The 24,986-nt window shown below is 42.5% G+C and overlaps 6 protein-coding genes across 9 annotated transcripts in view; 5 read left to right on the top strand and 1 right to left on the bottom strand.

Moving 5' to 3' along the window:
- Window positions 1-2,583: 2,583 nt before the first annotated feature.
- LOC131886356 (uncharacterized) lies at window positions 2,584-5,378 on the top strand. 2 transcript variants are annotated; one of them, XM_059234656.1, is made up of 4 exons: window positions 2,584-3,505; window positions 3,907-4,071; window positions 4,497-4,859; window positions 4,938-5,378. In XM_059234656.1, the coding sequence occupies exons 1-4, from the start codon at window positions 3,147-3,149 to the stop codon at window positions 5,215-5,217; spliced, it is 1,167 nt and encodes a 388-aa protein (XP_059090639.1). In that variant the 5' UTR covers window positions 2,584-3,146; the 3' UTR covers window positions 5,218-5,378. The 2 variants fall into 2 exon arrangements, with proteins under 2 accessions (XP_059090639.1, XP_059090647.1); XM_059234664.1 differs by having other exon boundaries at window positions 2,585-3,505; window positions 3,910-4,071.
- On the bottom strand, window positions 5,293-8,878 carry LOC131886346 (coadhesin-like). Its single transcript, XM_059234644.1, has 7 exons — window positions 7,894-8,878; window positions 7,659-7,831; window positions 7,424-7,582; window positions 7,237-7,356; window positions 5,820-6,491; window positions 5,613-5,726; window positions 5,293-5,549 (listed from the first exon to the last, which is right to left on the bottom strand). The coding sequence occupies exons 1-7, from the start codon at window positions 8,733-8,735 to the stop codon at window positions 5,428-5,430; spliced, it is 2,202 nt and encodes a 733-aa protein (XP_059090627.1). The 5' UTR covers window positions 8,736-8,878; the 3' UTR covers window positions 5,293-5,427.
- A 680-nt stretch (window positions 8,879-9,558) lies between these two features.
- LOC131878312 (protein canopy homolog 2-like) lies at window positions 9,559-10,696 on the top strand. Its single transcript, XM_059224255.1, has 3 exons — window positions 9,559-10,048; window positions 10,109-10,315; window positions 10,385-10,696. Exons 1-3 carry the CDS (start codon window positions 9,779-9,781, stop codon window positions 10,523-10,525), a joined length of 618 nt encoding a protein of 205 aa, XP_059080238.1. The 5' UTR covers window positions 9,559-9,778; the 3' UTR covers window positions 10,526-10,696.
- A 2,515-nt stretch (window positions 10,697-13,211) lies between these two features.
- On the top strand, window positions 13,212-14,951 carry LOC131888190 (G2/mitotic-specific cyclin-B2-like). The gene has a single exon (XM_059236988.1). The coding sequence runs from the start codon at window positions 13,392-13,394 to the stop codon at window positions 14,694-14,696; it is 1,305 nt and encodes a 434-aa protein (XP_059092971.1). The 5' UTR covers window positions 13,212-13,391; the 3' UTR covers window positions 14,697-14,951.
- Window positions 14,952-15,389: 438 nt separating this feature from the next.
- Window positions 15,390-18,045, top strand: LOC131888181 (bone morphogenetic protein 7-like). The gene is made up of 7 exons (XM_059236976.1): window positions 15,390-15,794; window positions 15,863-16,005; window positions 16,071-16,202; window positions 16,267-16,540; window positions 16,612-16,775; window positions 17,228-17,542; window positions 17,623-18,045. Exons 1-7 carry the CDS (start codon window positions 15,683-15,685, stop codon window positions 17,878-17,880), a joined length of 1,398 nt encoding a protein of 465 aa, XP_059092959.1. The 5' UTR covers window positions 15,390-15,682; the 3' UTR covers window positions 17,881-18,045.
- A 2,314-nt stretch (window positions 18,046-20,359) lies between these two features.
- Window positions 20,360-24,986, top strand: part of LOC131888143 (rab11 family-interacting protein 4B-like) — a 14,214-nt gene continuing 9,587 nt past the window's right edge. Inside the window, exons 1-2 of one of the 3 annotated variants that reach the window (XM_059236930.1) lie at window positions 20,360-20,858; window positions 23,093-23,246. In XM_059236930.1, the coding sequence (XP_059092913.1) occupies window positions 20,733-20,858; window positions 23,093-23,246 (280 nt within the window). In that variant the 5' untranslated portion in view covers window positions 20,360-20,732. The remainder of the gene's footprint in view (window positions 20,859-23,092; window positions 23,247-24,986) is intronic. The other 2 variants (XM_059236945.1, XM_059236937.1) reach the window with 2 other exon arrangements.

The following is a 24,986-nucleotide window of genomic DNA, read 5'->3' as shown; positions in this document are numbered from 1 at the left end:
AATATATATTTCATTGCTTTATGTTCACAAGTGGCTGGAAAGCAAGTTTCCGGTCACTCGTTAAGAGAAGAACGTCAGGTTCTCATAAAAGAAAACTGTGTTTTCAATAGCCGGGTCTCTCTTTACATGTAATCTATTCAAGTCTGGATTTCAAAAAGTTCATATAGTTAACATGCGTTTGCCATTTCATGCCCTCTCTTGTGAAATGAAGTCCTTGCTCTTCTCTACAAACTCAATGGCATAAAATGGTGAATGTGTTCAATGTGTCTTGATCATATGAATTTTCTTTAAGCCTCACTTTGTTAAACTACAGGCAAAGAAAGCCCCTGCTATTGAAGAAATAGCTATTCCATCATCCTGAAGAGTAACACCAAGGTGTTTGAAGCAAGAGAATAGCTATTTATTTAATAGCAGGGGCATTCTTTGTGAGAGACTGATAAAAGTGAGGCTTGAATAAAGTCCATATGATCAAGACACCCTGAAAGCGTTCTCCATTTCATGCCGTCAAGTTTGAAGAAATGAGCGAGGGCTTGCCCAAGCTTTTCCATACAGGAGGGGGCATAATTTCGAAGGCCTTTTCAAAGTCCAGGTAGATGACGTCTATAATATCATGGTTCGTCATAAATCAAAGCATCATTTCTTTTCATGGGAAGTCCCAAATTTCCCGACCACGCACTCAAGTAAAAGAAAAAAAATGTTTTAAATGAGTAAAAAAGATTCTAACGTTTGCCATTTTCAGCCACCTAGTGCTACCCTGTTTGCACGAATTTCTACGATTTTCTGCCAAGTGGTCGAAAATGGTCTTTAAAACTTTCTCATCCCTGCCGACATGGCGCTCCTCCCAACCTGCAATTGACACAGAAGTTGGCGGGAAAAGGGATTGGCCTATAGGTCTAGGTAGATTGGCCTATTGGTTTTTGACGCTCATCGATTTTGCTCCGAGACTCTTTTCGCTCCATGTTCCACGAAAGAAGGATCAAGCACGTCATGCAATTTGCGTGTCAGGAAACTGAGAAATATTTTAACCATGCCACTTGCCTATGGCCAAAGATCAAACCAATTTCATTCTTCCTATCGCCAGGTTCAGTATATTACTTTTATCTTGTCGAGAATTTTGGTTCTGTATTCCTGAACAATTCCAAGGCTAAGCCCTAAATCCGAAAGGCTCTTTCTGCGTTTTTTTTCTGAACTTGAAACTCCGGTTTCCTCATCAAGCTTGTAACATCAAATTCTGATCATTTTTGCCTGAGAACCAGACTCTTCATTGAAATCTTTAAGAGTCATCAACCTACCAACAAACACATGTAGAGATGGTTCTTTTTTGTTTCTGGGTGCGAGGGTCGGAGGGTGAACCCTCGCCCGGTTAGCGAAGCCAGCCATCTCATCGTGCATTTCCAAATTCCAATAAGCTGTGTCAAGTATCAGATTGGTTCTCCATCTGTGGCTGAGCTTAGAGTCCAAAAGTTCCCTTGAGATAGGTCGAGGAGGAGATTAGAAACGGTTACCTGTCTCATTCAAGGAAACTGCGCTTATGATTATTCCACGTTTCTTTTTTATTGGTCAACTATCGTACGTTTAGTAACAAAGTTACTTTACTTCATTGCTTTTTGAGCTTGGCTTTATATTGAGGCTTAATTTCAGAAAAGAATAAAGTATTTCTTCCCTTCAAACCCGAATCTCGGGCCGGTTTAGTAAAGCCATCCCGAATCTGCACCCTTGCTCCAATTGACATGACCCAATTTTTGAAGTGAAGAAAATCCGTTGGAGGGATGAAACAGGATTGATCCAACAACATTTTCTTCCAATATTTTCACCCACCCTTCGGTCTTCGCATGAACAAACGCGAGCGAAACAATCCGTCGAAGTAAAATGGTATACCCCTATTTTACATTGCTTTTGTGTATGAAAATAAATGGTGAACTTCATCAGTCAACCTTAAATTGTACCGATTTTGAAACGCTTTTTTGTCTTCAGGTAAGAAGGCTCTAACTGACTTTCAATACTGTGGTGCCAATTTTCGGTCAAGTTAGGACTGAAATGTCAAACTGCTTGCACTATCAGGTGACAATTGTGAAACATACGAGCAAAAATTTCAAGCCATTGCAAGGATCTTTCAAAAAGCAATGCAAGCATTCTATATCCAATAACTAGATCCTCCAACTCTAATTCGTTGGTGGATCAGATGTCATATTAAGATTAAGTAAAACAGAATGTTTTTTCGTCTTGAACTGGTAGAAATTCGTTTCCTGCAAATTATTAGTTTTTAAATTAAAGTGTACTTTAAACTGCATAATTGCAACTCAAATCAAATTTTCAAAACCGTTTTCAGTAAAATGTTGGCTTTTGGAGAAATCTCTGATATTGTCTCTCTTGCACTCATTTCGGTGTTATTGGACCTTATGCTCGATCAATCGTACAAATGCCGGGAAATGTTCAACCCTCCGCAAGGGTCTGAATACAGTTTGAACGCAAGGGGTAATGTGAGTTCAGAGTCAGTTTCTTCACTGCAGGGGCATAAATCCTTCAAGACTCAGTAGTGTCCAGTCAACCCCAAACCTTCAGCTGGTTCGTTGGTCGTTAAGTGCATAATAAAGTGAAATTGGACCTCCTGTTATAACAAACTCATGATCTCTTTTGAACTCGTTCGAGGAGCATGTGGTTGTAAAGTTCACGTGCGGATCTTCCAAACCATTTCAAGGACAAGAGCTACTTAGAATGAGTGATCCATCAAAGTACGCAAAATGGATTTATGCTCAGGCTCGGTTGTGTCATATCTACTAGACTGTCTCAACATGCAATTGCACCCTTGCTTGCGTTGAGTCCGTTGTCCCTTTTAAGGCTTTTTTGCCTTCTCAACCGATCCACGAAGTGAATCGATCTCGCCAGAGAACATCGTTAGGGCCTTTCAACCAAAAAGGTCTGTATCAGATCTTCTCCAATCTTAAAGAACGACGAAGCTATTCATTCACTCCGTTTCCGTGTGACAAAGTTAAGTCATCCATCACTAAACTACCTTCACCATTCCAATCACAATCGGGTGCTTGACATTGAAGTCTGCGTATTTTTGGTAGGCTCCAACCACATGCAATATAGCTCAGTCGGTTCCTTCACCCGAACTTTGCTCGGCAATTTCCAAGTTCTGGCAAATGGGTCTTCCGTTAGAACACGACGTGGAACTCGGCTCAGAGGCAGCGACGCCTTTCGAGAATGGCATTCAAGTCTCGAACCATGAAACTGTGGGCCTTGCACGGGGAGTCATTCAAGTGAAGACCGCCGAAGGTGAGGGAGGTTCTTTGCATGATTGCCAAGGTACCAAGGTCTCAATTGTCGAATGTGAAAGCACACCTTTGACCGAAGAAGGTGACATAGAAAACTCTTCCGCCATGTCTTCCTCTTACTTTGATCAGAACTTCCGTGCTTCATTCTATACACCCCACAAAGAGTTAGTTCAACGTGAGTCATCAGCTTCTCCAACCCGACGAGTGAATTTGAAATCGAATTCAAGGTTATTACACAGAAGCTGACACGGGAAGAGTACCTTATTGCCACATGAAAGACTAAATCCAATCATATGATAAATGAGCATATCAAGGGCGACAAAACTGTTTTTATTCATTTGTACCACTTCTAATAGAAAAAATATCTAAAAAAGACCCTTCACAAATTATCAGTACAAGAATTTACTTACATTGTACGTGCACATACCTATCTTGCATGTTGAATGGTGGACCGCAGTTTGAAAGCACTTGATTCAAATGCTAACTGCAGTTGTCAAAATATTGAAACGGATGAAAACATGTGAATTCAAAGTTACTTTCTTACATGATGCTACGAATTTTCGAGAGCCTGAACACTTTGTAATGTTGTCACAGATTCAGCAACCGTGTAATAACTTTTTGTCTCAAGCAGTGAGTTTGATGCAAATCGTCGCTCGTCATTGTCTAAACCTCCACCATCGATGAACAGCCTAACCCTGTCTCGAGACGTCCTGAGGAACACTCATGACCTCTATAAATTGGATTCCGGCAGAAAAGTGTGGGAACTGCCCACCACTTCTCAAAGGGAGTTTAGGTAGGAATAATATATCGAACATTGCATTTCCCCGGGTGCTTGTTTCAATTCGTGCCACGTCTGATTTCCCTCATGTCAAAAGCCCAAGAAGTTGTTGACATTATGACAACATAAAGTCATTGGAGCATGACTCCATGACTCTTAAATAGATGGTTCCAACTTCCAGTTCGAGGTTCGAGGATAACACAATACCACTGTGCCACAAGGTCTGTTTGCAATCATAACTCCTTGACAAGACTCTCGTTAGATTGATTGCACCAACGGGTCTGTCACGCAAGAAGCCAAGGTGTCAGGGCGTTTGGCAGGCTCATTTTCAAGGAAATGACTCCTTGTCGCAGCTTCGATTCCAAAAACAAAAAATAATACCGCATGCTTGCTGCCTCCCCCCCCTCCCCCAAGTGGAATATATCTTTTGTTTGTTTTAGATATCATGATGATGATTTGCGGAAGATTCGATCCAATCCATACCCTCACGTGCCTTCGTTGTCGATCGCCATGGAGGGGGAGCGGAGATTCTTGCCCGAAAAGCGAGAGTCATACCGTCGATTCACTGCCGAAGATTTTAATGCCAACAACTACAAATGGCAATCTCAATATAAAAGCCAACCTATCCCAAGTAAGGCCGAATCACCTTCTGACTCCGGTCTCAAGAGCTTGAAAGTATCCCCAAATGGAAGCTCGATTGAGAGCGGTCGAAGTTCCAGTAATGGTTCCACGGACTCGAGATTTTCTCAAGGGACCACCTCACAATCTGCTTACAAGCCATACTTCAGTTCAGTTTACAGCAGGTAGTAATAGTTACAATAATGATCATGATTGCTTGACGTGAGAATTTCAGTCCCTAAATGAGCTTGCTCTACTTACAGCCATTCATTAAATCGACCTCGAACGTCGACAGTTCGAACGGGGATTGAGGGCCAATTTTATGGCCAAATCACTTCCAGAGAGCACTATGGCCCACCTGAATCTCAACCCTCACGGATTTCTCAAGAAGCCATGAAGAATTTGATACCCAAGACAACTATCTATGCCTATGGACGACCAGAGACCACCTACAGTCGACATATCAATGAAAGTTTTGTGCTAAAACCACCGATGAGATACGATCCAACTCTACGAATCCCAGACAAGATCGATTGGATGTAGGCAAAATTGAGCATGAATGTTGGATCCAACAACTAAATGTTTCAAAAAAAGTAGCTCACTTGAAGTTCTGAAGAATTGCATGATCGTACTTTATTTCTTCGAATCACGTGTACTGTCCACTACAAATTTATGCTGTAATAGAATACATTCGACCCATCACCGCCTAATTGTATATTTTGATGAAGACTTCAAGAGCAAGCTTGAAGCGTATTATTTAGAGCAAAACCCACAAGTGCGCCGACAAAGAAACGCCATGAAGTGTTGGTAGTCAGTGTTTCTACAAATACTAACAAACATGTTGCAATTATTTTGATCCCAATTGTCTCTACAAACTAGAAAAAAAACGATAAGAGGAATTAAATGAGGGCACATTTGGACCTGGCATTCTTTCTCACCGCTGCAAGATTTGCACGTTTTCCAACAAAGCGCCGCTATGTTCTTGTTTTCACAATTATCACGGGATAAAACGTCACGGCAATACTCTTCCGTTTGGATATCGAAGCAGTTCTCTAAAACATAATGTTTAAACGCCAATGTTTGGAAGGACAAGGAGCATAATGTGGTAATGCACCAAATTCAAGCGGCAATGTCTCATCCCATACCGTCGTTCTCAAGATGGCACCTCGACAGTTCAGTTGCCGGCCCCTCACAAGATGCCACATTGCAGGATCGTCTCCTCATTTGCTCTCCATTCCGGCATTCTGACCAAAAGGACCAACTGTTCCAGTTGTTGAGGACTATCGTTCCACAGCCTTCTTTCTTAGTCCTATTGCCAGAGCAGAGATTCCCTCCATTTAGTGGGGAAGGTGAGCTACACGTTCTCGTCGTGAGCCTCTCGCCATTGCTACAGCTTCCCCAAGACTCCCAAGCCGACCAACTCCCATCCACTGCACAATCCTCAGTTCTGGTGGTTTTGCCTTCACAAGGCACACCTCCATTTTTAGGTGATGGGTCGGAACAAGTCCTGGTCAGAGGTCGGGTGCCACTCATTTCATTGCAAGAACCCGATTCCGACCAATCCGACCAGGCTCCATTGACTGGACAGTCGACTTTTCGCGTGGAACTTCCTGGGCAAGCGCTTCCTTGGCAATTGCGGTCTTGGAATTGAATACCAGAATCGGGGTTGCAGGTCGACCTATTTTCCCATTCGCCCCATTGGCCTGCTAAACACGCCCCACATGACAAGGGACACCAATAGGCCATTAGGTTTTCTGATTTGTAACAGAAATCGGCTTCGGCTAAACGGTCACAATCAAGGCGAAGGTTTTTGCAAACTGTGAACGAAAATTTGATGATCCAGAACAATAAGCTGAACTTGAAACCTAACCGTACGATATTTGTTTTAAAATTAATTCTCAAATTATATTGTGTTTCAAAAGATCTGGCTGGACCACCTGAAATTCGTTCACATGATCTGGGTTTGTAACCAAAATATTGAAGTAGATAGTGATATCTCAACCTCTAACATTATTCAGTCTACTTAGACATCGAACGAACCAAATTTTACTGCATGCACTAGGAATTCAAGACCACATATTGCTTTTCATGAGATTAAAAATTTGAAACAATGAGAACCATTTGGACCTCCTCTTTTTTTGCGCCAATTAAATTTCCAGAGGTGAAAAATGCTGGAGCTTTGTCAAGGCACGCATTGTTCTCCCACAAGCTCATTGAACCACATTTGCAACAATTTTTGGGCTCCAGAATACTACAAAATTGAGTCCGGTGCTTGAAGCTGTGGTGGAAGTTGATCAGGGCAAATTCATTGTGCAAAACAAACTGGACACCTCCTTATGCTCCAAGCACAAACAATTACGAAACGCTGTTACTCTGAGTCAAATCCTCGAACCAGGTTTCTTGGAAAAATAACATTTTTGGATATAAAAGAAACCCAGCATGACTAGATGAAGTACATGCATTTCAAGTGAAAGGATCAGAGGGCGGGGCGACTAATCCCCTTCATAGAGAATAAAACCACACTCTCTTGCTAGCCCGGCGAAATGACAACTCTAGCCCTACCTTTGGGACCGCAAAGCTCGCAAGACTTGCGGCAATACCCAGGTATGAGCCTCTGGCTATCACTGCATAAGGAAGTGGCCTTATCGCACTGATCATCTGGACCAATATTTTCACATTCACCTAAAAAATAAAACTAAGATGAAGCATTCATTTTTAGAAGATCGTGCTGGTCAACTTCTGGGATTACATGGTTTCTTTTCTTCGATATAATTTTCTTCCGAACAATCTTGTCCACCGTTGGCCGGTCGTGGAAAGTTGCACTTTCTGACACGGACTCTCTGCCCACCTTCATTGCATTGGGACCAAGGGGACCAAAGTGACCACCTACCATCAATCACAGGCGGTTCTGTAATGGAATAAATATTACCTGTCAGACGAGAGCAAATGGGATTCGTAAGTAGATGTCGAGGAACAATGCCCACCACCAACACAAGGCTCCGACTCGGTTCCCAGGGCTTCCATTAGGAATCTCCTCTCCAGCAGAACTCGAGCATTATCTCTAGTGGCATTTCCGACCAATTGTCCGTTAAATGTAACCTCTGGATTTCTATTGGAATAGTAATTGATCCGACGGGAGTGGCCTGGAGCTGAATACCTAAATACGTCTTCAAAATGGGTAATTTGAGTTATTTTGCAAACACAGACTCACGAACTTACGACAAGATTGTTCGGGCGTCCGTGTTTCCCCCCACTAGATAGCCAAAGCCATAGGGGAAATACCCTCGGTCGGTCACTTCTTGATTGTGTTGGGCCCCAAATATATGCGCCACTTCATGCCCAACCGAAAAGTATCCTTGGGCACATGATTTCCTCACAATAGCAAACGGGTCAACGATGTTATTAGAAAATGCGAATCCACAACTGTTGAATGATAAACCAATTAAGATTGCCACATCAGCCCCACCCAAGACTTCTTTGCTCGTTGCTCTGTAACGTCGGAAATCAAAAAGCATGCTGACCGCATCGGTTTGTTCCGGATGGAAATATCTCTCGGTACAATGCAAAAATATTCTCAATGGAATCTGACTGTTTACGTAACCCAAGTTAGTCTCGGAGATCACGTCTTGAAGGAAACCTTCCAAATTAGTGGTGGTCTCCTCGACTTCAAAAGTGTAATAGATCTTGACAGACAGATTAACAATGGTAGTTCGATCCTCTGAACCTTTTTTCACGAGCATAGCCACTCGTTCGGAGCCTAGGCCCGTATCCCTGTCCAATGCGAGTTCTTGAAAAGAGGCCTCGGATATGTGGTGCTCTTGTGGGAGAGGACCATCTTGGAACTTGTTCGTGTCCAACTCGATCCAAACATGGCAATCCGCTCCACAAACCTGAACTTTGTAAACGCGACCTGAAGAATCGTGAAGCGTGCCAGAAATTGCTCCTTCAGAGTCAATATATATGGTGGATGAAATGTCTTGGGGTCCTTTAAAAATGAAAGTGTCTTCCATTCCCTCCGCCGTAGATTGCTTCTCAAGCGTGGCTCCGTTGGGAAACGTCATTTTAGCGGAGTTTCTTATCAGTGGAACATTGACATCGAGTCGCGTGCATTGTAGAATATCTGATCCCAAACAATCAGGGATATCTGTGGCACTCAAATCCGGGCGTAAGGTGAGAATAGAACTAGACGGCGTAGAATTAGAAGTGGTTAGTAAATTGCACTAAAGCATATCACAAGTAAATAGGTTTTTCGATACCTCTCACTCTGACAGAAATTGAGAAATGGGAGAATCAAGATTATCAACGACCCTCTAACTTGATGTCGATTCATATTGGAACTAACTCAAGTCAGGTGGGTTCACTTCAGAAATATTTATAAAGCATCGCTGAGTGCTCTTCCGTCCTGATGTACGGTACAGCAGAACTCAAGTCAGGTGGGTTCACTTCAGAAATATTTATAAAGCATCGCTGAGTGCTCTTCCGTCCTTTTTCATCAAAGGTAAGACATTGTTTTATGTATTCGTTTCGAGCTCGTGGTTAAGGAGTTAAAACACCTTTGGTTTAGATGGCCTCAAAAGATAGCATAACAAGTACTCCCAAAAATACCGCATATTGACAAACATCCCTATCTCGCACTCGCAGTTTGGCATTGTTAGGTAGATCCAAGGGATAACACATGTATCACATTTTACATTCAAACTCCATAAATGCAGTACAAAAGAGTTCAATATATTCATTGCCTCACGAACAATCCCATCTTCGATTATTTTGCTCGTGTTTCTCGTTGAGTTTCCCGCTTTCTTAGGTGGTTCTATCGAATCCTGACGTACGATTGAAGCCAGCCTTTGGCCTGCAGCCAATCAGCGAATGAGTAGTGGTAGGTGAGCTGGCAGGGCCAATCAGCACCGGGCCCGTCAAAAGTCACTCTCAAAACATTGTACACAGCACAATATCCGACCGAGGAAGAGCTTCCACCAAAACTCGCAACTGAAAACAATAAACCAACCATTCGTGTCTTGGCAGGGAAAATCTGTCTAATTATCATCACGTCTGCATCAGTGACGATTGGCATTCCGGATTCGTCTTTCTTAATAGCTCAGACGAAATGAATCTGTTCCAAACTGCGATGTTGGTGGTCGTTCTAGTGGCTTTAATAGACGTAGAGGTAGAGGCTGCTAAGAAGAAGAAGAAGAAATCCACCAAAAACTCAGCCAATGCGGATGTCGATCTCTTCGATTCAAAAACAATGAAATGCTTGGTTTGTCAGTCTCTCACCGATGAATTCTTGACTGCCATTCACAAGATCGATCCAAAGAAAATGGTCGATATCGGCACTTTCCGAATCAATGACAAAGGCGAACAAAAGCGATCTGTGGTAAGAGATTGGACAACATTTTGTATTACAGTACTGCCATCCCATGCCCGTTTGTCCTAGACACCTTTTGCCCGCTCACAAATTCATTTGATGGAGTTGGTGGATACAGTTTGTAATGCATTCGAGGATTACATCCAAGGAACGAGTAAGGAGACCAAAGAGCCGCTCATTATTCGCCTGACCACGCCTCAGGGTAATATGAATCCGGATTTTGGCCTGGTGGATGTCGTTCCAGACGAAGAGCTCAACACGAAGCTTAAATTTCATGTAAGAGACGGCAAAGGACGAAATTGTTATGTGATGGTAAACGTTAATTAAATTATAAATTGCTTTTAGTGTCAATCCATTGTGGAAGAAGTGGAAGAAGATATTATCGAGCTGTTGGTGGATGGGGCCAATGATAGCACTTTGAAAGAGCAGATTTGTGTGGCCAAAAGCAATCTTTGCAAAAAAGTCAAAAGCAAAGATGAGCTATAGCATTCCATGACTGAGTGATATTGTTACTTCCGAGGCCACGTTGGGATTCTCATTTTATGCACTATTTTATCCAACGTTTGATTTTGAACTTCAAGTGATCTTATATTTTTATAATTGATCTTTAAATTAGGTTGATATTGCTTAATGTGAATAAAATAATCCTCCTTTATATCTGACACTGTTTTCAGTGCTATTCAATTTGATATGCTTGCTGATTTTGAGATTAAAGTTAAAAATTCTGTTAATGGAATCAAATATTTCTTCATTTTCGGGCTCCTTTATTGCTCAATTTGTTCCCCTCAAATATTTGTAAAGAGTATGTTGGTGTTGATTGTTGATCATGCTATCTTGCATCCTTTAAGTTAGATTTGTAAAACTTTTTGAGTTGCTTAAGAGCAGTTCGAATACAATGATTGTGAGTAGTCTCCAAAAAAGTTGGACCTAATTCAGGGTAAGATAAAGGCCTCCATCGAAAATGACCAATTACAAACTAAGGGTAAGGTGGTTCAAGAGGTCAGGTCGAATCCGAAGGCTTTTTTCTCTTATGCAAATTTTAAGAGAAAGATGAAACACCCTGTTGGGCCTTTTGAGGTTGACGGGGAAACATTTAGCAAAGTAGAGGCTATGGCAAACATGCTTGGAGATCAGTTCTCTAGAGTGTTTTCAACCCCACTGAGTTTAGAAGCAACAGCTCATTGTTCTAATGACGAGTTTGTTGAGGTTGATGATGTTAGTCAAATTGAGCAATTTGATGATCTCATAGTTACAGATCAAGATGCTTTTGCAGCCATCAGGGACTTGAGGCTTTCAAGTTCTCCTGGTCCTGATGGCGTGACATCTCAGTTTTTGATGAGATGCTCACTGGCTCTCGCTCCTGTTTTCTCGTACTTGATGCGTTGCATCTTGGATCAGGGCAAGTTTCCATCTTCACTAAAGATAGCTCACGTTGTTCCAATTTTTAGAGAGGGAGATAAGTCGCTCCCCAGTAACTATAAGCCGATTTCTCTCACTTCGAATATTGCGGAGGTGTTTGAGAAGATCATGAAGTTCAAACTTGGAGAGTTTCCTGAAGTTAATGAAGTCCTTTTTCCTAGTCAGCACGGGTTCTGAGCACAATTTAGCACGTTTACCCAACTGATTGAGCATTTAGAGCAAGTCATTGGAAAAACACGAGTCAGTTGATGTTGTCTATCTTGATTTTGACAAGGCCTTTGACAAGGTAGATCATGGTCTTTGGTTGCATAAACTTCATGACATTGGGATCCAAGGCAAGGTTCTCAATTGCATAAGAAGCTTCCTTCAGGATAGCAAGCAAATTGCAAAGGTCGAGGGATTCCCTAGTGACATTCATGATATTAAATCAGGTGTTCCCCAGGGTTCCATCCTAGGGCCTCTCCTTTTTATAATATTCACTGCCCCACTTCAAAAGCTTAGAATTACTGCTAGTCTCTCTTCTTATGCTGACGATACAAAGCTAGTTTCTGGTAGGAATGGCCAAGATTCCACTAACCTTGCCAAGGACCTAGAAAGAATCTACTCTTGGGTTACTGAGAGTAATACTGAAAGTCAAACTATAAACATTTTGGTGTAGTCCTCCACAATAATGGAAAGTTCGATGAGCATATCCAGTTGAAAGTGAGTAAAGCTTTTCAAATGTGTGATTGGATACATCGCACGTTGAAGTCCAGAGGTAGCATCACGATGCTGATTCGGTGCAAGTCGATTGTTCAGCCCCATCTTGATTATGCTTCACCCATACGGGCTCCAATGAGTTAAGCAGGTTTGCAAAAGGTCCAACAAGTCAAAAAATGTTTCACAGGAATGAGAGAGCTCTCTTACTGTGAGAGATTAAAAAAGTTGGGACTGTACAGTGTTCAGAGAAGGTTCGAAAGGTATCTGATACTGTACGTCTTCAAAAGCATTAATGAGCTTAGTCCTAACCCAGGATTTAGGGTCAATTGTAGAGACCGTAGGGGCTTAATGTGCGTTTTGAGAGCACCTTCAAGCCCTCGCGAATCCAGGCTAGTTAAAACAATGAAGTCCACTTCTCTTCTTTCTCGGGCTCCTTCATTGTTTAATTAGCTTCCCTCTAACATTCGTAGGGAAAACGTAGGCCTTGTTGATCCGGTTGCATCTTTCAAGGAAGACTTGGACAAATTTTTAGCTCATGCTATTACAGCATGCTAATACTTGGATGGAACGCAGCTTATTGTGTTTGAAATTGCGTAAGGAAAATCCCCCCTCCCATAAATGACATGAAGGGATCATTTCAAAATAGCAAAGGTACTTTCATTTCAACAAAATAAACAAAAGGGTACCAAGGACTTTCAACGTTTGTTTGATTTTTAAAATTTCTGTCAAATTTCAAAGAATGATGTCAGTAACTTTTGGAGGTGGGTGGGTAATGATGCAAAATTGGGAATTCAGATAGTTTTGGAAAATGTTCTCCTACGCGGCATGATTTGCACCAAGTTATTTTTCCAATACCATCCAAAGTGTTTACTCCACCAAAGGACAACCATCATCTTTTAGGCTACAGAGAAAAAAGCCGGCAATTTCAACAGATTGCTTTTTTTTGTGCAAAGACAAACTGATATCAAGATAAGTTTGGGCTTGTTCGCATTATTCATGTTTCGTTTTGTTATTTCTATTATCTTGTACTTGCTTGCCACCCTGAATATCTGGTGACTGATTGTCCATTGTGAGCAGACCTTCATTTGAAGTTGGTCACTGCGGCGAAGTGACAGCCCTTCAAGGTTCCCTAGTTCGAGAATTATCTATTTTGAGATTGAGGGAAGGATTTGGGAAAAGATTGACCTGGAACATTGGAAAGATCTATTGCTCATCTCCAGGCTCCTCCTTCACAATGGCCACTTCATCTGCGTGGCAAAAATCATTGAGGCAAAATGTCCCCGGGGTCCTTCACGGCGGGATGAGTAAAAAAGTCCATCAAGGTAAATCGATGATGGAGAAAGTCCGAAGGCTGTCTGTCGTCGAGGATGACAAACAAAAGCAACCGCAAAAGCGCTTGAAACGAGCCAGTGTGGATTTAGACACGCGAGATTATGCCGTGGCAGCTAAAGTGGCCCGTGAGTCCGCTCATGAGCCGGCAAAAGCATCCAAAGCGATCGTGGCCAAGACTAAGCCCTCGAAGAAGATCACCAAATCGACTTCCAATCTCAAAATATCCGTGGTCATCCCGGTTCCCACACCCTTAGATCTGAAAGTTGTGAAGAATCCGATCGGACCCATTTTGTCGCCGATTCCTTTACCCAAGGGTGTGATCTGTATTGACGAAGTGGAAAGCAACTCCTTGGTGGATTGCTGGCCCGATTTCGTAGCTTATTTGCAACAAAAAGAATCCGCTTGGGTGTTCCCGCCAGACATACTCATTGGTAAGAGTTCATCCTTGGTGGGCAACCGATTCATCCTGATGAATTGGATACTAGAAGTCATCTATCACATTCACGCTTGTCAAGAGACCCTGTACATTTGTGTGGGCCTGATCGATGCCGTCTTCGCCTTACGTGAGGTGGATTCCGTTCACTATCAGCTCGTGGCCATCACCTCGTTGCTTATTGCTTCCAAGCTGGAAGAGTACCACCCTCCTGACATCAAGCAACTCATTGCTTTAACCGAAAACTCGTATACTTTCGATGAAGTCATTCAGATGGAAATGAAGATTTTGGACTTACTCCAATTTGAGGTATCCTTGCCGAGCCCAATGATATTTTTGAACCGTTACATCCGAGCCTCGCTTTCGCATGACAATCCATTCTTTAAGGAGGCCTGTCTCTTCTTTTACGATTGTTTGATCCCTTGTGTCGAATATTCCTCTTATCCCAACTCGAAAAAGGCTGCGGCCGCCATCTACGCCACTCGACAAGTGTTCGAGGTCTCTGAAGACAAACACTACTTACGATGGACGCCAACGCTCGAGTACTACACCAAATATGCGGAAAGTGATGTCTTTGAATTGGCTTTACGCATGATTGACATTCTGTTGAAACTTCATCGAGGCAAGCAGGCCAAGAAACCGGAAGAGGGCGTTATGAAGAAGTTCAAAAGTCGTACCAGGCACAAGGCCATGATCCTAAGGCCAGAGCTGAGTCTCGAACGGATTGAAACAGTAGTGGAAATTCTCAACGTCATAACCAGCAATGAACTGTAACGCTTACTTTATACTACCATGAACCCGTTTTACGACGAAAAATTCAATTTTACATTCCAATTCACGACTTCATGCGTTTTGGTTCTATAACTATGGGTGGAAGCCTCAAACCTTACGGCAAACAAATGTTACTCCCGTGGGAGCCATTGGTACTCAAACACTTAATATTCGCTTTATTTTTGGCCTCTGAAGCCAATTTCGACTGTACAAATAATGAAGTTATGACATTCCTGAAATGCAAGACATTTATCTCTCCTCAGGGGATTTTTTTTAAACATCGAGTTCTATCAACCCCTATCAGCCCACCTTCGGAGAGAAAGTTGTTTCCGTCTCTAAGGAAGAACACGATTCATATAAGCCTCGCCACATCCAAATTTGCACGGCCTCGAATGTCAATTTGTGAGCTATTATGTAGAGTACAAAAATTGCGGGACGCAATCATTTCCATTTGAATGTTTTTGACCCCTGAAGTCTAGGCATCGCTCCTGCTCATCGGCTCCATCTTGACTAGCGAGATAGTTCACTTCGCATTGCGTATTATTCCAATCAATGCTCCTGAGTCTAGCCCCATCGAACAGGTGCCACAAGGCGCTGGTGTTCTTTGTGTGACCCTCACTCGGCTGCGACCAGATTGGTCGGTGGTCGGTGCCCTGCTCTAAGTCGTCGTATTATGTTTTGGTTGGGCACTGTGGTGGCGGTGGCGGTGGCGGTTGTTGCTGTTGCCCAAAATTGCGACCCGTTTACCTTCTTCTTTGGCTCATTCATGATGGTGACGAGCATTGGACATGGCCCGCCCGGATAGCGCGTGATGAGCAATCTCTTGCCCATCGTGGTTGGGTGCTTCACGCTTCGAATATCCTACAGCCTTTAGAATATCCCCAGATTGAGACGGTTTGGCGAGGATCCACTCGATCCTTATTGTTTTCCTGCCTACTCGCTGAACATGTGAAACGGCCCAGACCTGTTCTAAGTAGAAACAAAACGAAATGTGGAATAGACTCCTTTTTGCCTGGGCATTTTTGGCCCACTTTGAGTTGGACTTGATTTGTGGCAAAGGGTTGCAAGAGTACCAAGCCTCGGGATTCTACTTTGACAATGGTAAGTTCTGCATTCACACGACGTAGTTCGGTCCCTTGACCCCTTCAGAACAATCGTCCTTTTTCTAGGCATGGGTCAGACAGAGATTGAATTTATGGACCTGGAAGATCAAGAGAGGCTTCGAGAAGAGATCTTAACATTGCTAGGTCTTACCCATGCGCCAAGGAAAAATGTTCATCGGGTGGACATTAAAAATACGCAAAATCATACGGTAAATAGATCCTTTGATGAAATTGACAGGATACCCCCGAGTTGATTCTATCGCTTATTCTAAAGGTACCCCATTTTATGATGGATATTTACAACTCATTGACCGTGGATTCAAGTCGAACCGGCGAGATGGTTGGAGAAATTTCGGAAGAGACTTTGATCCACAATCAGTTCCAAATTTCCCAGATCGACATTAAGGTAATGACACAGGAAGACCGATCGTATTGTTCAAGATATTTTGAACTTCATTCCTGTCCTCAAGGCTATAAACGATAGTGATATAATCATGAGCTTTGCAAACCGAGGTCATCAAGAGGATCTCCAGTGGACCCAACTATTCTGGTTTGACACGAACGAACTCCCGAACCCGCAGGACGAAACAGCTTTAAGGGCTGAATTGAGGTTGTATAAAGGGCCCGCTGTCAAGGACTTTGACCCCTTGGGAAAGTTCATAATCAAATGCTACCAGTTGGTGGAAGGCAGCACCGGCGAAGCCAACATGTTGGATTCACAAGAGTTTGCCTTTCAAGACGAGGGTACGATTTCAAATTGTCTTGTTAGCACCTCAGTCTTTTACTAATGTCTAGTTTTTGTTTTCCATATGTAGGATGGATCGTGATGAATATCACAAAGGCTTTGAAGGCCTGGCAATTTGATTACCATACCAACCAAGGTTTGATGGTGGAAATCATTCGAGTGAATGCACAAATGCAACTGCATCCCGTGGCCGTTGGGTTTGCGACCAATCGAGAGGAACATTACGATAAAGAGGTATGAACGTCACGCTCAGTCCCAGAAATAATCATGTTTAAGGATTATTTTTCTCTTCGACTTGGCATCAGTCGCTCATGTTCCGAATAGTTTGAGCATTGAAAAATTTAGCTGGTGAAGAACAACCATCTAGAGCAGGATTTGATTGAATTTATAACTCAAACGGCACAATTGCACTGCGCAAGTTTGGCAGATGACAAAAAGGTTCGGTCAGTCAGATATTGATGCATATTATCAAGAGGAAAATGCATATTAATCTGCTGGCTGGTGTTTACTATTATGCTATAGTTACTATTTACTATCACTTGTAACATCTTATAAGAGCAAAGTACCCAGGCACTGCATATTCATTTCATGGCAGTGCGGGGAACTGGTATACAATTTCCTTTTTTTGTCTCAAAAATTATTGGAAATACGACAAATAATGTAACTAATTCCTATTCATTTTATAGTCCTTCATGGTGGCATATTTCAAGTCCAAAGATTCGAATGCCATGTACTCGCGATATCGCTCAAAAAGAGAGCTGGAGGAATTCGAGAGCGAATTGTCCCGACCCAGACGATCGGCAAAACCAGGCAGGAGAAAATCAAATGGAAACAGCAATACGAGAAACAACAGCCATAAAAAGAAGCGGAAATATTCCAACATCAACAGTGACTTCAGCTCGAAAAGCAATATGTACTCTGATTTTTATGGGGGATCTAGCAAGAACCGGCACTGTCAAAAACGGCAATTCAGAGTCAGCTTCCGCGATCTGGGATGGCAGGTAAATAGATTAATGAACCATTTCGTTTGCGTATTCAATCAACAATTACTTTACTCCAATCCACATCTGCGTCCATCCAGGATTGGATCATCGCCCCAGACGATTACGAGGCCTACTATTGCCATGGAGAGTGTTCGTTCCCTCTCAATTCGCATATGAATGCCACCAACCACGCCATTGTCCAAACATTGATGCATCTAATGAATTCCAGCGTTCCCAAACCTTGTTGCTCGCCCACCAAGTTGTCTCCGATATCGGTACTTTACTTCGACGATAGTATAAATGTCATCTTGAAGAAGTACCAAAATATGGTGGTCAAAAGCTGTGGGTGCCACTGAAGGCCGATTTGACAACGGCCGAACACTTATTTCAATCAAAATTGGTATTATTGTGCCGTCCTGAGGTGATATTGATATGCTTTGCTTTTGAATGAGGCTGTGCTTTGTACAATATGAAATTCGTACGAAAAAAAACGAACAAAACAATGGCAATAATCTTCTGAATGGCCACGAAATTCATTGTTAATGTGGTAGGATATATTGAATTGAATTCATTGCCGAACAAACAAGTACCGGTACGTTGGTTGCAAATGAAGTGGTGTCCGTACGGATTCAGTTCTACACGTAATTCTCGCTCTTCATGGCAAGATGAAAGTGATGATGAACCTATTGTGATGTCATTTGTTCTAGGACAAACAGGAAATCGTTTGTGGGATGTGTACATGGCCTCCATGTACGTACAATTCAAAGAGTAGAGTGCACTCGCCAGGACAAGTGAAAAGGATGCAGGCCAATAATGAAGTTCCGTTTAGTTTGGATACAAAAAACGAGTGCCTCCTGGCTTGCGGTTCGTACTTGAACATCTTTTACTCCCCGAACAGTTGCATCGGTTAACTTGGATCATTAAAACGATGAATGATGCATCATCATCATCATCTTGATCCCATTTTGCAACAAACTTGTCAAAATTTGTCATCAGATAACCTTGAGGAAACCGCACCTTCGAATTGAATTCAGACATGGACACCATGGACTCCTAAAAAGGAATCTTATCATGTTTGATAAATGATGTAGGATAAAAGCAGAGGGATTTCTTCTCAAGTGTTACCAACCACATCCGCTCAAATTCAAAAAGATATTCCATCACTGATCAAGCAAACCATGGGCATTTTTATCATTGTGAATATATAGATAATAATAATAGATAATAGTGCTGAGTCGGGACACGAATCCGAGCGCACTCTAGTCTTTTTCCCGAATGGCGAATAATTGGTCGGCTTCAAGTCCAAACCTTTAATAACATCTTTTCATTTTTTTTGGTTGGATTTCTGCAGAAAAAAAGCCCGTCATGCATTCATTGACCATGCAAAATACGAGCCCTGGAAAGGTGATTCCGTAAGTCTTATATCGTTTTTCAAAATCAAAATAGGTTTTTGGGCGGGTTTGAATCACCTCGAACTTGTAACAGATTCACCCCAGCGCTAATGAAGAACTAGGATTGACTAATCAGTCCCTTAATGCACGACGCCATGCGTAATTGGTATATATTGCTCAGTCCATATCTCCATGAGCGAGGAGTCCTCAGTCGTTCTGGTGCATTGATGGCTCCGGGATGGATGCGCTCCGCACTCGCAATATTTCAACGTGGTGTAAACAATCCATCCAATCACCGTCGTTCGGTTTCCCTTGGTCCTGAGTTGCGGTTGATCCCAAACCCCTCCTCTGGATTCATAAGTGCCCGCTCTAGCTTTGGCGGGCAATCAAACACGACCAAGGGTTGTAAGGAGGAAAAAAAAGATATGGCAGTAGCGCATGGTCAGATCCCGTGCTAAGATCTCTTCATACGATAGTTCGCAGTCTGATAAAAGGTATCTTTAGCTCCGAGTGAGTGCTGGTGTTGTGAACGCCTAGTAACTGACAGGGAGTTGGTGGAGATGGTGGTTGCTGTTGATATTGGGCAGGTCTGGTCAACATGGGGTTCGCTACCATGGGTGAGACAGTTTTATCTTTCACTTCTCTCGCGACCCCGTGTGACAACAGCCTCATTGTCGAACGATCCATCCAGTTGAAGTGGTCGGAGTGAAACTTTTCCAGCAACAGCCACTTCCTCTCGAAGTTGCGGTGTGAGAAATTGAACTAAATACAAAGTGAGTGCCGTCAAACCAGGAGGAATCTTCCCCATGCAATACAAGAACAAGTGCTGTGTGACTTTTGGTGCAGTCCTAGCTAATAATGGTTGTTGGTATTGGTTGGCGACCAAAAACCGATTGAACTAGTAGAATTGTGTCGATGATCCAAAGCAAGAGGTGCAACTTTGATTTCCACTTCGTGATCAATAAGCTTCGAATTGGCGGTAAATCTATTGTCGTATCTCATTCGGGCAGAAGTGGTGGCAAGTGGCGAATTTTGAATCGAGGAGTGCAATAATAGCAATAATAGTGGTAGTTCCATCTGTGAATTCAGTTTGCAATCCCATCTGAGCGTCCAGCTGAGATATTTCTAAGATAAAAAAAACGCTATGAGATCTATCGTGATGAAATCGTCCCGGCCACTTTAGATGAACAAAAAACATATCATGACGTGCGTTGGGAAAGATGTGTTTTGTCATGCATATCTTCTGCCTAGTCCAAGATATTCAAGACAAGTGCTTTGATCTGGCCAGGACCGTGAGAATTCGAAAAAGAAATGATCAGTTTGACCCTGGTTGTTTCACCGGTCGATTAGCATGAAGTCTTGGCTTGGACCACATGAATGAATCCATTGGTAATCCAACGATGTCAATGACATGTGCTTGGTAGCCAGTTGGAGTTTGGTTGTCAGTATTCATGGCAATGAAATCTGAAGGGTCCCTCCATCCAGCCTGGTCCTGCAGTCATGACAGTTGATGTCGTTGTCGTACTCGAACGTGTCCTACCTACTACTAAGTGAGTGAGTGAGTGAGTGAGTGATTAACTAACTGACTGACTGAGTGCTTCACTAGTGTCCAGTCGTTGCATATTTCGACCGCATACAGAAGATTAAAGCCAGGAAAGTTTTCAATAACTTTGACTCGTTGTCAACACATTTCAAATTCCTTGTGCTTCACTGATGTCTGTTGTTCCCGGATTGAAACACAACCGCCATCGCTACCACCACCATTACCACCTTCAGTGACGGGAAAAACGGCACTGTGCAATAGCGACGAAGGCAAAATGAACATCGCTGACCAAGAGGACGAAAGTTTGAAGGCCGTCTTTGAGATATGTGAGCCAAGACCCTTGGATCGGAAGATCTCTTTGAAACGACTTCAGAGCCTCTTTGAGGAGCATGCTCATATGGTAAGCGAATTTGTGTTTTATCGGTGGAGGGAGAAATGCAAAATGATTCAGACCCCTGGCAAAACCTACCATGTGCTACCAACTCAGATGTCATCCCCACGCCATTTTCTTCATTCGCAACGAATTGATAATCATGACAGGAGTTCGTTTGTTATCGCCAAGCTGTGTTCCAAGACTTTGATCCTCGTACTATGGGTATACTAGACGTTCCCAGTACACTAAGACACCAACCAACTAAGACAGCGAGGGACGTTCAAAGGAAGGGTATCATTACGAGGTCGTGCAATTGTTATCAATGAAGTAGAAATTGGTTTGCACATTATTACCAGGATGGAGCGCCTCCTACCGTCTACTTCTCCTTCCGGAAGAGTTATTCAAGATTCATGTGTGACTGAAGAAGAAGCAGTCATGGCACGAAGGTTTTTGAAATCGATCTACCCTACTGTACTACCACACCTACGAACGGGAATTTTGTTTATTATGAAACGGAGGCGTTGTTCAGAAGAAACAAGGAAAGAACATATTTTTGAAGGACATGGGTGTCGTACGAAATTTAGTTGTGGTATCTAAATGATGTCAGAGCAAATCTTGGCTCGTTCAACACACGACAGGCCCTTTTTCACTTTCTTCGTAATCTTTTATTCATTCGACCATCAAGTTGAAATTGAAATTGCTTTAATTCTGCGAAGCTAAGTCCATTTTCCTGGTCACACCATGTCGTAAATACGCAAAGCCCTGTACGGTAGATCTCCTTGGCGTGTTCAAACTCCAATTGGAATGGAACATTAACTATTATTTCTTGGTAATTGAATCCAACACCAGATGGGTTGAAGCTTACACACAATCATTGTGTGCATTCCAAAATGGTACTGACATGACTTACAGTATGTAAGAAGGTATCTAGAATGCGTTACCGCTGTCCTATGGACAGATTATTTTGGTGATCTGGCAATTGAAATATCTGACTGTGAACGACGTCCCCAGTGTCTTTAAAGTTCAATCAAGGTTTGAACAACATTTGTTATCAGGGTACATGGCGCGGCTCCATTTAGCTAATTGCCAAAGAACAGTTCCTCTTCACATCTCATTTGAACTTCCTATTCTTCATTTAAGTTAGGAGTGTTTCCATTGTTGTATTCTTGGCCCTTTGAATCGTCAAGCATCAAATAATACGGACCATTTTGGGCGTTGATTTCATTCCTTCAGTATATAGTCTAGAATATAGTACTCTACAAGCATGCATTAAATGTGAAGCATGAAAAAAGATGTCTCCTTCCGCAATGAAACCGTGCATTGCACAATGGCAAATCTGTTGTAAAAGTGATAACGTCGGTTTCACTCCCATCCAAAGATTGGATTGAGTTATGTCGGGATTCTCACCAATTTGAATATGGTACTTTCTCTATGCGTGGCTTACCGCCCAGGTTCGATTTGGTCGCATGTGGAGGGTAGGAGCGATACATCGAACAAAAGTAATCATTTCGAAGGAAATAAAACGTTCAATAAAGGCGAGGACTGCCAAGGGTTTACCATTGACCTTTACCGTTACTTACATACGTACATACAGTATGTCTCTTCTTAGGATCCCAGACATCCACTCCAGAACAGGGTTTCAAAGGAAACCATTTTTGATTGAAGTGCATGACTTGAATGTTGTTCAAAATACCGATAATACTTTCGAGTTCTTGCTAATATCATCGTTGAAGTTCAAGGACTTGTGAGCGCTTAGTAGCTGGAGGAAATTATCCTTATGCAAAAAATGCCACAGGGATTTGTTGATTATCGTCTATTGTTCCGGGTTGAGAGTAACACCTTATTTGGATCGATCTGATTTCCTGAGCATTTTGAGGATCCTCATTGATCAGAGTAAAATGGAATCAATTTCAGCCATTCAAGCCAACAATCTTGAAGACCTTTAATCTCCAAAATTTTATAAAGAGTGAAGTATGCAAGTAAACTTATATAGTAACCAAAAACAGATGTTTGCTTCAGGTGGAGCACGAGAAGACTTTTAATTTGATTTTCGTTTGACTTCTTTAAGATTAAACTGTTTTCATTTCAATAGTAAAATTGCACACAGACAGTGAAATACCTTGAAAGGTTGTGAGTTTGACGTTTCTAAGAGTTCCGTGCATAAAATCGAAATTTCTGAAGTTTGGTTTACGTGCACACGCATATAATTCAGATTGGATAACTGAAAGTGACCTCAAAAATGTTCTTATCTTTTGTTTCAGCCTTCATCAGAATTCATGGATGATGATGGGAGTAATCAATGGATTTCATTTGATGAATTCCGTGACGGCATCACCAACTTTGTTGACAAAATATCCTCTCAAGTCCAAGAAGAACAAAATTGGGAGAGTCGCGGAGAGGTCATCCAAAAATCAGGTAAGTGCAACGTATCACAATAGAAAAAAAAATATCAAATAATTAACGTGAGCATTGATGCTACCGACTAAAAACTCTCAAAGACGTTCGTCGACAAGTCATTGTGATAAAAAAATCAGTGTTGGGCTGTGAATCTTGAGTAGCAAAGATGAGCGAGAGATGTGTAGGACTGTAGGTGCCCTGGTACTACCATTCTGCTCCATTCAAAAAAATTCAAATCCAGGAGTAGTGCCGTAGAGCATTGTGGGCATCCACCTTCTCTGTCTCTACTGGAAGTGTACTCATGTAGAAGCACCAGGGCCTGATATGTCCATAGGTTGGAGGGACACCGAAGTAGGTGAGCGCTCTTGAACAATCTCAGTGCTCAGTTGCCACATGGGGCAGTTTTACACCAAACGCTAGGTTGCGTTAGTTATTCGAGACATTCCTTTTGGAATTGTGTGGATCTCAGTCCCCCCCCTCTTCTCCAAAGGCCCAAGGTGTACCAGGTAAAGGGCACCTATGGACACGCTCTCGATCGCTTCTTCGCCGACCAGGTTGGCGTGCCTTACCGAGGATGATGAGATGAAACTTGCTCAGCGGCCCTTGGTGTTCCACCTAGCTAGATCGATTCTTCAGACTGTTTTAGCTCTGGAGTGGCTACCCAACCGCCAATCTACCAACCCTCGGTGGATTTGGTAGGGTTTGATGAGTGGTTTGGTGTTGTTCTCTGGTGGAGTCGTGTAAGGATTTCACCTAGCACCAAGCCTAAGAGCCTCTTGAAATTGGCGATATTGCTGACTTGATAGTGGTGTCTCTCTTTACACTTCTGGTTATTTCGGGAAAATAACATAATTGGACCAAGTTGGAAGTATTGGAGGTGCAATTGGTGGTGCTCCAAAGTGTCAACAAGTTGTTTTTGACGTCCCATTTGCGATAAACGCTCAAGGTCAGTTGCTGAAGCGCTTGTGTTTTACCATCAGTGCCTAAGTAGCATGTTGTGTAACATTTTCATTGAGAAGGGTGCGATGAGGCCACCTCATTTATCTGATATTTAAATGGAGGCATTGCAAAGTAGCCTTTGAATGACTGTGATGGTATGATTGCCCTGTGAAACGTTTATAATGTAGACTCCTGGATGTTGACGAAACGAAAACGAAGCCTTGGGATTGACAAACAAATTCGCAGACTAGAGCATTCCTCGCTCGTTACTTCCTGGTTTGGCCGAAACTGGAAACGAAAAATGAGAGTATTCCCTTTTGATGATTCAAATGCTCCCGAAACCAAAAAAGGCCAAAATCGCTTTGTTCTAGAGCGTGTTTTCAAAGAAAGAAATACCAAAAAATGAAGGGCACTAGTCATGCTGAGTAAGCGACCTCAATTGAGTCAATCGCTCTCTAGCAAGTGATCTCGCATTATGCATTGGTGACTTTATTTCTCACACAACTGTTTCGTTTGCGTCATCGATGAACTCATGATCCTGCTTTGATGACGAGAACAAACCTCTTTCTGAACGTGCCTCTGACATCTCACGCATGTCTACCTACTAGAAGAAGCCTTAACAGCACACCCACCTCAAAGCCAGTTCCATAGGTCTCCTCGAATCGTGTAAAAGACTGTGTCAAAAGCGATCCATGGAAATTGGCCGAGGCAGGTATTAAAAAGCATTGGGCACGTCTGACAAGAGCTATATAGTTCAAGACATCAGCAGGACAGAGACTCGAACGAAAAGCCACCACGATACCAAAAGACATTAAAAAG

Source organism: Tigriopus californicus, chromosome 1 (assembly GCF_007210705.1).
Source record: "Tigriopus californicus strain San Diego chromosome 1, Tcal_SD_v2.1, whole genome shotgun sequence".
NCBI classification, from domain to species: domain Eukaryota; kingdom Metazoa; phylum Arthropoda; class Copepoda; order Harpacticoida; family Harpacticidae; genus Tigriopus; species Tigriopus californicus.
This window is presented reverse-complemented; position numbering and strand designations above follow the sequence as displayed.